The sequence below is a fragment of the Bos mutus genome, chromosome 15 (assembly GCF_027580195.1).
Source record: "Bos mutus isolate GX-2022 chromosome 15, NWIPB_WYAK_1.1, whole genome shotgun sequence".
In the NCBI taxonomy this organism is placed as follows: Eukaryota; Metazoa; Chordata; class Mammalia; order Artiodactyla; family Bovidae; genus Bos; species Bos mutus.
Genome location: NC_091631.1, coordinates 31365021 through 31378819, shown reverse-complemented (window position 1 = coordinate 31378819; position 13799 = coordinate 31365021). Strand labels below are relative to the sequence as shown.

Genomic DNA, 13799 nt, shown 5'->3' with positions numbered 1-13799 from the left:
GTATAGCACCTCTTCATGCCCATCATACTTTGAGTAAGCATATGAAGAAATGAAGGTTTTACATGAGTGTCCAGAGATGTGTGAGATGTCTTGGGACTTAACAGCCCAAGACAGAAAGCCTACTTTTTTTTAATCTAATTGGGACTTAATATTACATTTGACTATTCCCAAAGTTGAACTGAATATTAATGAGTTAGACATGACTGCCAAAGAACAACCTGTCCACTCCCAAATAATAAGATGTAAGTGTCTCAGTCAATCCACAGGCATGGCTTTCAGACTGATTAGAGAGGTAAGGCTCACAGGATCAATTAAGTTGCTCCAGAGCCCATAACTCCATGAGTCATTTTTCCTACTGACTCAGTACTAGTTCTCTTGTTCACTGCTGCCAAAGTACATCTCATGAAGGATCACAATTTCTGAGAAACCAGTCTCTGTCATCCCCAAAGTCATTTCTGCTTATTAAACAATACATAAACCACTTGGTCTCATATCTGTTTCGTCTTGACTCCATAAATGATGGGATTAAGCATAGGTGGAGCAAGCATGCTGATGCTGGCCAGTAGGATGTGGATGTGTAGTGGGATGTCATGTTCAAAGCTCTGAGTGAGGACTGAGAATGTGCCAGGCCCATAAAAAAGGATGATGGTGCAGACATGGGAGCCACATGTGTTTAGAGGCTTTGTGACAAGCCTCTTGGGAAGCGATGAGGAAGACAGCACAGAGAATCAGAACATAGGAAACAAAAATGAGGGGAATATCTAGGATCACTGTTGACATCAAGACAAAAAATCCATACTAGATGTTTACTTGGATGGCATCACAGGCATACTTGGCCAAGACGATGTGTTCACAGAATGTATGTGGGAGGATGTTATTTCTGCAAAAGTGCAGCCTCTTCAGAAGAAATACCATGGGGAAAATTGTACAATGTGCTCCCAAGAAAACAGCCACACCAATTTTCCCTATCACAGAGTCAGTGAGTATTGTGGTATATCTCAGTGGGTAACATATTGCAATGTAGCGATCAAATGCCATAATTAGCAAGATGCTTGACTCAGAAATGAAGGAGGAATGCTGAAAGTAGAGTTGGGCAATGCAGCTACTAAGAGAGATTTCCCAACTGTCGCACCAGAAAATGGCCAATGCCTTAGGTTCTGTGGTTGAGGCAAAGACAATGTCAACTGCAGCCAGCATACAGAGGAAAAGATACATAGGTTCATGGAAGCTGCTCTTGATGAGGACGATGAAGATGAACAGACCATTTCCAAGGAGGGCAAAACATAGGAGATGAAGAAGGTGATGGAAATCCACATGTGTAGGTCTTCTCGGCCTGGAATGCCCAGCAGATAGAAGACTATATGGTTAACATCAGTGTGGTTGCAGCCATCCAGTCCTAAGACAGGCTACTGTGGACTTTTCCTGAATTTCTCCTAATAGAGACAAAGAGAAATACAAGTTATATATGTTTTTCTAGGTTTTCTGCTTAATTATATCAAATTCAGTTCAGTTCAATCACTCAGTCGTGTCCAACTCTTTGTGACTCCATGATTTACAGCATGCCAGGCTTCCCTGTCGATCACCAGCTCCCAGAGTTCAGCCAAACTCTTGTCCATCGGGTCGGTGATGCCATCCAGCCATCTCATCCTATGTCGTCCCCTTCTCCTCCTGCCCCCAATCCCTCCCAGCATCAGGATCTTTCCAATGAGTCAACTCTTCGCATGAGGTGGCCAAAGTACTGGAGTTTCAGCTTTAGCATCAGTCCTTCCAAAGAACACCCAGGACTGATCTCCTTTAGGATGGACTGGTTGGATGTCCTTGCAGTCCATGGGACTCTCAAGAGTTTTCCCCAACACCACAGTTCAAAAGCATCAATTCTTCGGTGCTCAGCTTTCTTCACAGTCCAACTTTCACACCCATACATGACCACTGAAAAAACCATAGCCTTGACTAGACGGACTTTTGTTGGCAAAGTAATGTCTCTGCTTTTGAATATGCTATCTAGGTTGATCATAACTTTCCTTCCAAGGAGCAAGCATCTTTTAATTTCATGGCTGCAATCACCATCTGCAGTGATCTTGGAGCCCAAAAAAATAAAGTCTGACACTGTTTCCATTGTTTCCTCATCTATTTCCCATGAAGTGATGGGACCACATGCCATGATCTTCGTTTTCTGAATGTTGAGCTTTAAGCCAACTTTTTCACTCTCCTCTTTCACTTTCATCAAGAGGTTTTTTAGTTCCTCTTCACTTTCTGCCCTAAGGGTGGTGTCATCTGCATATCTGAGGTTATTGATATTTCTCCCGGCAATCTTGATTCCAGCTTGTGCTTCTTCCAGCCCAACGTTTCTCATGATGTACTCTGCATATAAGTTAAATAAGCAGGGTGACAATATACAGCCTTGATGTACTCCTTTTCCTATTTGGAACCAGTCTGTTGTTCCATGTCCAGTTCTAACTGTTACTTCCTGACCTGCATACACATTTCTCAAGAGGCAGGTCAGGTGGTCTGGGATTCCCATCTCTTTCAGAGTTTTCCACAGTTTATTGTGATCCACACAGTCAAAGGCTTTGGCATAGTCAATAAAGCAGAAATAGGTGTTTTTTCTGGAACTCTCTTGGTTTTTCCATGATCCAGTGGATGTTGGCAATTTGATCTCTGGTTCCTCTGCCTTATCTATATCCAGCTTGAACATCTGGAAGTTCACGGTTCACATACTGTTGAAGCCTGGCTTAGAGAATTTTGAGTATTATTTTACTAGCGTGTGAGATGAGTGCAATTGTGCAGTAGTTTGAACATTCTTTGGCATTGCCTTTCTTTGGGATTGGAATGAAAACGGATCTTTTCCAGTCCTGTGGCCACTGCTGAGTTTTCCAAATTTGCTGGCATATTGAGTTCAGCACTTTCACAGCATCATCTTCCAGGATTTGAAATAGCTCAACTGGAATTCCATCACCTCCACTAGCTTTGTTCACAGTGATGTTTTCTAAGGCCCACTTGACTTCACATTCCAGGATGTCTGGCTCTAGGTGGGTGATCATGCTAAGTCACTTCAGTCATGTCTGACTCTTTGCAACTCTATGAACTCTATCCATCTCTTCTTTCTATGGGATACTCCAGGCAAGAATGCTGGAGTGGGTTGCCATGTCTTCCTCCAGGGAGGGGATCTTCCCAACCTAGGGATCGAACCCACATCTCATGTCTCTGGCACTGTTAGGAAGGTTCTTTACCTCTAGTACCACCTGAGAAGCTCAATATCATATAGGAAAATCCAAATGAACTTCTTGGCCAACCCAAGAATATTAGTAACTATAGTTAAAATGATATCTATTAGATTTCTAGAAGTTATTCATCCTACATAACTGTAAAATTGTACCCTTTGTATGTGAATGTTCAGAGATGACACAAGATATCTCAAAGGATGATAACCTCAACAAAAATAGTTGAAGAAATTAAAAGCCAGAACACAGTACTCATCCATCATCTAATAAATCTAGTGATGTGAAGGATACATGAGTTTGGAAACTCACAAGTTCTGGGTAGGATGAAGTTTGCTCAGTCAAACATGACACACATTCTCTGTTGCTTTGACAGCAGAAAATATAAATTCTGAAAACTTCCTGGTGAACTTCCACTGGAAGTAGAATTCACTAAGCTATTTTCTAGTATCCAGTTTACCATAGTGTTTCCACCCACCAATTCTATAGCTCGTGTCATCCATCACTACAAAAACTGAAAACTATTTTGTCCTCCAAAGTTATTTCTGCTTTGGGAAAAATATGTGGGCCATCTGCTGTTGGATTTCCTTCATCTTGTTCCCATAAATGATGGGATTCAGCATAGGTAGAGCCAGAACGCAGACATTAGCCAACAAGATGTGAATATGAGGTGGAATGTGATGACCAAACCTCTGAGTCAGGGTTGTGAAGATGGCAGGTCCATAAAAGAGAATAATGATGCATACATGGGAGCCACACATGATGAGAGCTTTGTGACAAGCATCTTGGGAAGACATGTGGAAGCCAATATAGAGAATTAGCATGTAAGAAACAAAAATTAGCAGGGTATTTAAAACCACTGTTGACATTAAGACAGAGAATCCATACCAGATATTCACTCAAATGTCACTACAAGCATATTTGGCCAAGCCAATGTGTTCACAATAGGTGTGTGGGATGAAATTATTTTGGCAGAAAGTCAATCTTTTCCAAAGAAATACTATAGGGAAAATCATACAATAACTTCTCAGAAAGATGATAACACCAATTTTCCAAATCAATGTATGTATAAGAATAATGGTGTATATCAGTGGGTAGCATATGGCAACATAGCGGTCAAATACCACCACCAGCAAAATCCCTGACTCAGACATGAAAGTGCAATGGATGATGAAGAACTGAGTGATGCAGTGATCCAGGGAGATCTCCCCAACATGGAACCAGAAGATGGCCAAGGCCTGAGGGATTGTGCACATGGAGAGGACAAGGTCTGTTCCAACCAGCATGCAGAGGAAGAGGTACATGGGTTCAGGGAGGCTGCACTTTGTAACAATGATAAAGATGAGGAGGTTGTTCCCCAACATAGCAAGGACATAGGAAATGAAGAAGGGGATGGAAATCCACACGTGCTGGACCTCAAGGCCAGGGATGCCCAGCAAGTGGAAGACTGTGTGACTGACACCAGTGTGGTTTAAGGTAAGCATATCTGGGGCGACTTTTAGAGACATCACCTCATACTCACAGACAGAGCAGACAGAGATGAAAATCCAGATTTTCCTGGAATATTCTTTGTGAAGTCACAAAGACTTTTGGCGTATCTTGCACACTCCATCTTCTGTGAACACATGCAAATAAGAAACATGAAAAGTCAACAACATATGTTCTCTGTTTCAGTGAGTGATAGTCTCATTAAAAGATAGGCATATCTCCAGATAATCAAATAAAACATACTATTGTATATATTTCTCCTACAAACAGAGGATTATGAACATTAAGTGTAAGTCATTATATGTATCTAGAAAGATTGTAAGAAGAGGTTTCTTGAATTTGAACTTGAACTTCACCTTGGTGGTTAGTTTATTATAAGGAGAAGAATGAAAAAAGAGGAATCAATAAAGGAAAAGTGGGTATTCAGATAGAAGTATAGCATATCCATGAACACAGCTTGTTCATATCCAGGTGACTGCATAGAGGATACTGAAGAGAGCGGGATAGGTTGAAGTACTGGAGATTTGGCCTAATTGATGAATGTGAGATTTGAAATCTCTCATACACACTTGTGAATTGATTCAAGAGATATTTTAAGGGGTAACATGACAGGGCCTGTGTGTCTGAGGTGAGGCACTCCTCTGGCTTATACTTTAGGGACCTAAGTTAACATGTGACTGAAATTGGAAAATAGGGCATTTACATTTGGAAGATTTTTTCAGCAGGTGGAAATATTGTCATCTGGTTCTTAGTGTTCATTCATTTATTCATTAATCTGGTCAGTAAGGAAGCAGAAACAAATTTTCAGGCACCACACTACAAACTGGAGCTATAGAAAAATAGTAATTTGCCTGAGTCCTATTGGCCTTTTGTTTGAGAGAAAACCAATCTACAAGCAGGTCCGTTGAAGAATTGGAGACAAACGTTAATTCCCCCTAACAAGTTCAGTTCAGTTCAGTCACTCAGTTGTGTCTGACTCTTTGCGACCCCATGAATCGCAGCACGCCAAGCCTCCCTGTCCATCACCAACTCCTGGAGTTCACTCAGACTCACATTCATTGAGTCAGTGATGCCATCCAGCCATCTCATCCTCTGTCATCCCCTTCTCCTCTTGTCCCCAATCCCTCCCAGCATCAGAGTCTTTTCCAATGAGTCAACTCTTCGCATGAGGTGGCCAAAGTACTGGAGGTACTAACAAAGGGGTATTTTAAACTTTCTAGCTCCGTAGCTAAGTTGTATCTTATGCTTATCAAAAATACGTCTTTACTCCTGATGTTTCTTTCTGAGGAGGACAATCTGCTCCAATTTGCACCCTCCACATGCTGGGAGAAAGTGTTCTGCCATCAGATTCAGTCAGCTGGCTGAGTCAGGGCACTCTCTCCTCAAGGGCACACAGCTGCTCTGGAGAAGATTCTCTGCAGCCAGAGCCACTGACATCCCACAGGAAAACAGGTGGGATGACAGCAGAGGGACGTGAGGGCAAGTGTGTGACTCAGAGGTGATTAGGAAAGGAAACCAGAAAAATAGCAGGAAGGAAGAGGACGAGGATGCCACAAATCAACAAAGGCAGGACTGGGCTGGAGGGCAAATTATGAAAGCTCCAAGTAATTGGGGAAAGCAAGGAGCAAAGAAAATTTTATAAACTGGGGCCAGACAGCAATGCCAAGAAGCTCAGTGCTCAATTTCCCTGTGACATTGGTCCTCCGACCAAGTTAGAGTACCTTGGTCTGACACAAGTCCAGGAGGCTCCTGCCCTGTAGTTCTCTTGTCACACCTGCCTGAGAGGTTCCTGGTCCAATTCCTATGTCCTGTTTTAGGAGTCTAGGACAGATCTCTGTCATTGTCATATTGTTAAAAAAGGTCTTTTTTCTAAGTCAATATCTCTTCTGTTTTCTGATGTCTGGTTGAATTATTAGGACCCTTGTCATATATTGGATCACTTTACATTCTTTATAAACCTTCATTAACCTCAGCTGCCTATAGACTCTCCACTTCCCTTCCCAAACCTTACCCTCCACATGGGCTGTAACCAACTAGTTTGATGCCTCTGATTTTTGCCAGGCATTCTGCACATATGTTAATAACCTCCAAGAGGCTTGTCCCCTCTGGCCTGTCTAGGACATAAGACCAGCCCAGTCTTTATCTTGGTCCTGGAACCACCCCACCCTTAGGCATTTAATTGACTCACCACCCTTTCCTGAGTCTTCAGGAACAGACATAAGACTGGTGATGAAAGTCAGTTTGTTGGGATCTGGACACTTGGCTGTTTATTCGCTGACAGGAGAGCCCTTGGGGGAAGCACTTACATCAGAGCCCCAGGGACAGCTGCCTCCACCAGCCGTGCCTCCTGCCAAATGGCCGAGATCCAGTCCTCAAGTTCATCCATGCACCATGCCTCCCCTCAGCCTTTCCCCCCTGTTTCCTCTCCTGCTCTCCCCACATGCTCAGATCTTCACTTCACACTGAGTGTTCATTTTTAGGATGTTTTACAACAAAAGTCTCTCCAAGTAAAACCAGCTTTTCCACAGTCCTGTTTTAATACCTACACTGCCATTAAATATTGAGTTAATGAATATTAAGAAGAGGTGGGGGAGAGGGTGGGATGATTTGGGAGAATGGCATTGAAATATGCATAATATCATATATGAAACGAGTCGCCAGTCCAGGTTCGATGCACGATACTGGATGCTTGGGGCTGGTGCACTGGGACGACCCAGAGGGATGGTATGGGGAGGGAGGAGGGAGGAGGGTTCAGGATGGGGAACCACATGTATACCTGTGGCAGATTCATTTTGATATATGGCAAAACCAATACAATATTGTAAAGTTAAATACAATTAAATTAAAAAACAAAGAAGAGGTGGCAAGAATACACAGAAGAACTGTACAAAAAAGATCTTCATGACCCAGATAATCATGATGGTGTGATCACTCACCTAGAGCCAGATATCCTGGAATGTGAAGTCAAGTGGGACTTAGAAAGCATCACTACGAACAAAGCTAGTGGAGGTGATGGAATTTCAGTTGAGCTATTTCAAATCCTGAAAGATGATGCTGTGAAAGTGCTGCACTAAATATGCCAGCAAATTTGGAAAACTCAGCAGTGGCCAAAGGACTGGAAAATGTCAGTTTTCATTCCAATCCCTAAGAAGGCAATGCCAAAGAACGCTCAAACTACCGCACAATTGCACTCATCTCACACGCTAGTAAAGTAATGCTCAAAATTCCCCAAGCCAGACTTCAGCAATACATGAACCACGAACTTCCAGATGTTCAAGCTGGTTTTAGAAAAGGCAGAGGAATCAGAGATCAAATTGCCAACATCCGCTGGATCATGGAAAAAGCAAGAGAGTTCCAGAAAAACATTTATTTCTGCTTTATTGACTATGCCAAAGTCTTTGACTGTGTGGATCACAATAAACTGTGGAAAATTCTGAAAGAGATGGGAATGCCAGACCACCTGACCTGCCTCTTGAGAAACCTATATGCAGGTCAGGAAGCAACAGTTAGAACTGGACATGGAACAACAGACTGGTTCCAAATAGGAAAAGAAAGGAGTATGTCAAGGCTGTATATTATTACCCTTCTTATTTAACTTCTATGCAGAGTACATCATGAGAAACGCTGGACTGGAAGAAGCACAAGCTAGAATCAAGAATCCCAGGAGAAATATCAATAACCTAGATATGCAGATGACACCACCCTTATGGCAGAAAGTGAAGAGGAACTAAAAAGCCTCTTGATGAAAGTGAAAGAGGAGAGTGAAAAAGTTGGCGTAAAGCTCAACATTCAGAAAACGAAGATCATGGCATCCAGTCCCATCACTTCATGGGAAATAGATGGGGAAACAGTGGAAACAGTGTCAGACTTTATTTTGGGGGGCTCTAAAATCACTGCAGATGGTGACTGCAGCCATGAGATTAAAAGGCGCTTACTCCTTGGAAGGAAAGTTACGACCAACCTAAATAGCATATTCAAAAGCAGAGACATTACTTTGCCAACAAAGGTCCGTCTAGTCAAGGCTATGGTTTTTCCTGTGGTCATGTATGGATGTGAGAGTTGTACTGTGAAGAAGGCTGAGTGCCGAAGAATTGATGCTTTGAACTGTGGTGTTGGAGAAGACTCTTGAGAGTCCCTTGGACTGCAAGGAGATCCAACCAGTCCATTCTGAAGGAGATCAGTCCTGGGATTTCTTTGGAGGGAATGATGCTGAAGCTGAAACTCCAGTACTTTGGCCACCTCATGCAAAGAGTTGACTCATTGGGAAAGACTCTGATGCTGGGAGGGATTGGGGGCAGGAGGAGAAGGGGATGACAGACGATGAGACAGCTGGATGGCATCACTGACTCGATGGATGTGAGTCTGAGTGAACTCCGGGAGTTAGTGATGGATAGGGAGGCCTGGCGTGCTGCGATTCATGGGGTGGCAAAGAGTCGGACACGACTCAGCAACTGAACTGAACTGATGTCAATCCCATACTGTTCTGATCGATACAGCTTGGTAATAGTGTTTAAAATAACTACAGAATTATAGGTAGTTGTAAAAAAACAATGTAAAAAGTAGCCCCTCATACAATTCACCTAATTTTACCCAAGAGTAACATCTTGTATAACTATAGTAGAATATCTAAACAAAAAAATTGACATTAATAAAATCCACATATTTTATTTAGATGTTAAACATTTTACATGCACCTATTTCAAGGGAGTGGTTCTGGGCAATTGTATCACATATATAGGTTTGTATAAGCATCAGCACAATCAACAGAGTGTTCCTGCTGGGCTGTACTCCACAGGCTTTTGAAACCTGTGCTTGCCCAGCTTTAAGATGGAAGAAAAGAGGACTTCCCTGATAGCTCAGTTGGTAAGGAATCCACCTGCAATGTGGGAGACCTGGGTTCGATCCCTGAGTCAGGAAGATCCCCTGGAGAAGAGAAAGGCTACCCACTCCAGTATTCTGGCCTGGAGAATTCCATGGACTGTATAGTACATGGGGTCACAAAGAGTTGGACACAACTGAGTGATTTTCACAAAAAAAATAAATACATAAAAGATGGAAGAGTCCAGAGTCAGCAACAGAGACATCAATGGTATAATGGATGGGAGACAGAAATGTCTGTTCACCTTGCTGATAGTTTCCTTTGATGTGCAGAAGCTTTTAAGGTTAATTAGGTCCCATTTGTTTATTTTTGCTTTTATTTCCGATATTCTGGGAGGTGGGTCATAGAGGATACTGCTCTGAGGTATGTCAGAGAGTGTTTTGCCTATGTTCTCCTCTAGAAGTTTTATAGTTTCTGGTCTTATGTTTAGATCTTTAATCCATTTTGAGTTTATTTTTGTGTATGGTGTTAGAAAGTGTTCTAGTTTCATTCTTTTACAAGTGGTTGACCAGTTTTCCCAGCACCACTTGTTAAAGAGATTGTCTTTAATCCATTGTATATTCTTGCCTCCTTTGTCAAAGATAAGGTGTCCATATGTGCATGGATTTATCTCTGGGCTTTCTATTTTGTTCCATTGATCTATATTTCTGTCTTTGTGCCAGTACCATACTGTCTTGATAACTGTGGCTTTGTAGTAGAGCCTGAAGTCAGGTAGGTTGATTCCTCCAGTTCCATTCTTCTTTCTCAAGATCGCTTTGGCTATTCGAGGTTTTTTGTATTTCCATACAAATTGTGAAATTATTTGTTCTAGCTCTGTGAAGAATACGTTGGTAGCTTGATAGGGATTGCATTGAATCTATAAATTGCTTTGGGTAGTATACTCATTTTCACTATATTGATTCTTCCAATCCATGAACATGGTATATTTCTCCATCTATTAGTGTCCTCTTTGATTTCTTTCACCAGTGTTTTATAGTTTTCTATATATAGGTCTTTAATTTCTTTAGGTAGATATATTCCTAAGTATTTTATTCTTTCCGTTGCAATGGTGAATGGAATTGTTTCCTTAATTTCTCTTTCTGTTTTCTCATTATTAGTGTATAGGAATGCAAGGGATTTCTGTGTGTTGATTTTATATCCTGCAGCTTTACTATAATCATTGATTAGTTCTAGTAATTTTCTGGTGGAGTCTTTAGGGTTTTCTATGTAGAGGATCATGTCATCTGCAAATAGTGAGAGTTTTACTTCTTCTTTTCCAATTTGGATTCCTTTTATTTCTTTTTCTGCTCTGATTGCTGTGGCCAAAACTTCCAAAACTATGTTGAATAGTAATGGTGAAAGTGGGCACCCTTGTCTTGTTCCTGACTTTAGAGGAAATGCTTTGTTTATAATAGCCAGGACATGGAAACAACCTAGATGTCCATCAGCAGATGAATGGATAAGAAAGCTGTGGTACATATACACAATGGAGTATTACTCAGCCATTAAAAAGAATACATTTGAATCAGTTCTAATGAGGTGGATGAAACTGAAGCCTATTATACAGAGTGAAGTAAGCCAGAAGGAAAAACACCAATACAATATACTAACGCATATATATGGAATTTAGAAAGATGGTAACAATAACCCTGTGTACGAGACAGCAAAAGTGATGCTGATGTATGGAACAGTCTTATGGACTCTGTGGGAGAGGGAGAGGGTGGGAAGATTTGGGAGAATGACATTGAAACATGTAAAATATCATGTATGAAACGAGATGCCAGTCCAGGTTCAATGCACGATACTGGATGCTTGGGGCTAGTGCACTGGGACGACCCAGAGGGATGGTATGGGGAGGGAGGAGGGAGAAGGGTTCAGGATGGGGAGCACATGTATACCTGTGATGGATTCATTTTGATATTTGGCAAAACTAATACAATTATGTAAAGTTTAAAAATAAAATAAAATTAAAAAAAAAAAAAAGAAATGTCTGAAGCAAGTTCCTTACGTGACACCCCACGGTAAGCAGGGGTGACAGGAAGAATGTGGTGGCAAACTTTGCTCCCTGGAGAAGGGGAGATTACTAGTTAGAGGGGAATTGACATCAGGTGGGCTCATTAGTTACCAGGAAACCAGGAAAGGGGAATGTCCCCTCATTGTCCCTTTGATAAGAACAACAACTATCTGGGGCCTGGGGAAAGTACGTAGGAAGGTCAGTTGGATGAGTAGGGTGTAGGTAAAGAGGTACTGGTTGGGCAGGGGATGTACAGAGAATAGAGGAGGCTGACATGGCATCTTGCTGGAGACCCAGAAATTAGACTCATTTCCCAGTGAGGCCAGTGTTGTGGCTCAGTCCTCGAAAAAATTTCCATTTACGAGGACTGGGGAGGAAATGTAAGGCATCTAACAGTCACAATACAGGAGACATCATGACAAGCAAAATATGAGCAGTAATCACATCTGAGATAATACTACACCCACCGTGGTTTTTTGTCCTGGTCTGCAATAATAGTCAGAAAATTCAAGTTTTCAGTAAAACCGGAACATTTGCAAAATCATATATATAAGAGCCACCTCTGAACCACAGCTACTCCACTTTGAATTTCAAACGCGTTCCCTTCCTCAATGACCAAAGCGGCTGTACAATGCATGTCTGAAAGGTCACAAAACAGGATGCTCTGGTCAGCAAAATTTAAGTTAAGCTATGCAGAAGCCAGAATGACTTTCCCAGACCTCAGTAGGGCAGAGGTTTCCACCATTTCCCCTTTTGACTAAAAACCTTCCAATAGAAAACACTTCTGATCAGAATATTAATTCAGAGATGCTGGGGTGCTGACTGCTACACCAGGTTCAGATCATGTTCATCAGTGCTAAACCTCCTTTATATTCACCCAGTCATTCATGTTGGGGGAAAACTAATCAGAATGCATGAGGCTGAGACATATGTTAATGAGGAAACACTTTAGAGGCCATACATTTGTTTTAACTTTTTATTTTGTGTTGAGGTATAGCCAATTAATAATGCTGTGATAGTTTCAAGTGAACAGTGAAGGGACTCAGTCATACATATACATGTATCCATTCTCCCCCAAACTCCCCTCCCATCCAGGCTGCCACATAACATTGAACAGAGTTCCATGTGTCATACAGTAGGTCCTTGTTAGTTATCCACTGTAAATATAGAAGTGTCTACAAGTCGATCCCAAACTCCCTATCCCTTCTCCCCATCCATCCCCCCAGAAATCATAAATTTGTTCTCTAAGTCTGTGAGTCTCTTTCTGTTTTGTATATAAGTTCATTTGTGTCGTTTCTTTTTAGATTTCACATATAAAGAATGTCAGACGATATTTCTCCTTCTCTGAAATTACCTCACTCATTATGACAATCTCTAGGTCCATCCATGTTGCTGCAAATGGCATTCTTTCATTCCTTTTAATGGCTGAGTAATATATACATATCACATTTTTTTATCCATTCCTCTGTTGATGGACATTTAGGTTTCTTCCATGTCTTGGCTATTGTAAACAGTGCTGCATTGAACATTGGGGTGCATGCATTCTCTCTGATGTTTTTCTCTAGATATATGCCCAGCAGTGGGATTGCAGGGTCATATGGTCGCTGCATTTTTACTTTTTTAAGGAACTTCTGTACTATTCTTTATAGTGACTGTACCAATTTACATTCCCACCAATGGTTTAGAAGGGTTCCTTTCTCTCCACACCCTCTCTAGCATTTATTATTTGTAGAGTTTTTTATGATAGCCATTCTGACTGGTGTGAGGTAATATCTCATCATAGTTTTGATTTGCATTTCTCTAGTAATTAGCAATGTTGAGCATCTTTTCATGTGTTATACATGTTATGCCATACACAGCAGCAGCAGCAAGTCTCATGTTCCTTTGAGGTGGAACAGTTTTTTGAGTGTGCTCAGAATCAGGGTGACCTTAAGCTTTGTGAGGGTTTCACAAAACCTTGTGAAACATTGGTGAACAGGTTAGCTTAATCAAGAAGTTCCGATCAAAGATGTGAAAAATCATCTCTCATGCCCACATTGGTTTAACATTACAAATATAATTGATAGTGAAGATTTAAAGTGTGAAACCACCAGGTAAACCTCTCCTCAATCATTAATAACTTTTGTGCTTCCTCGGGATTGCTGAGGAAGAGAGTTTTCTCATTCTATGGAAGTTCATTGAGATGGTATTGAGTTTGGGGCTACACAGATGTTTGTGGTCT

The 13799-nt window shown here is 41.5% G+C and overlaps 1 protein-coding gene and 1 pseudogene across 1 annotated transcript; both read right to left on the bottom strand.

Annotated features, from left to right (window-relative positions):
- Nucleotides 1–449: 449 nt before the first annotated feature.
- Nucleotides 450–3721, bottom strand: LOC102284113 (olfactory receptor 52B4-like; annotated as a pseudogene).
- Nucleotides 3722–3757: 36 nt separating this feature from the next.
- LOC102283843 (olfactory receptor 52B4-like) lies at nt 3758–4702 on the bottom strand. Its single transcript, XM_070383087.1, is given in 1 exon segment — nt 3758–4702. A coding segment is annotated over 1 exon segment (945 nt).
- Nucleotides 4703–13799: the final 9097 nt, after the last annotated feature.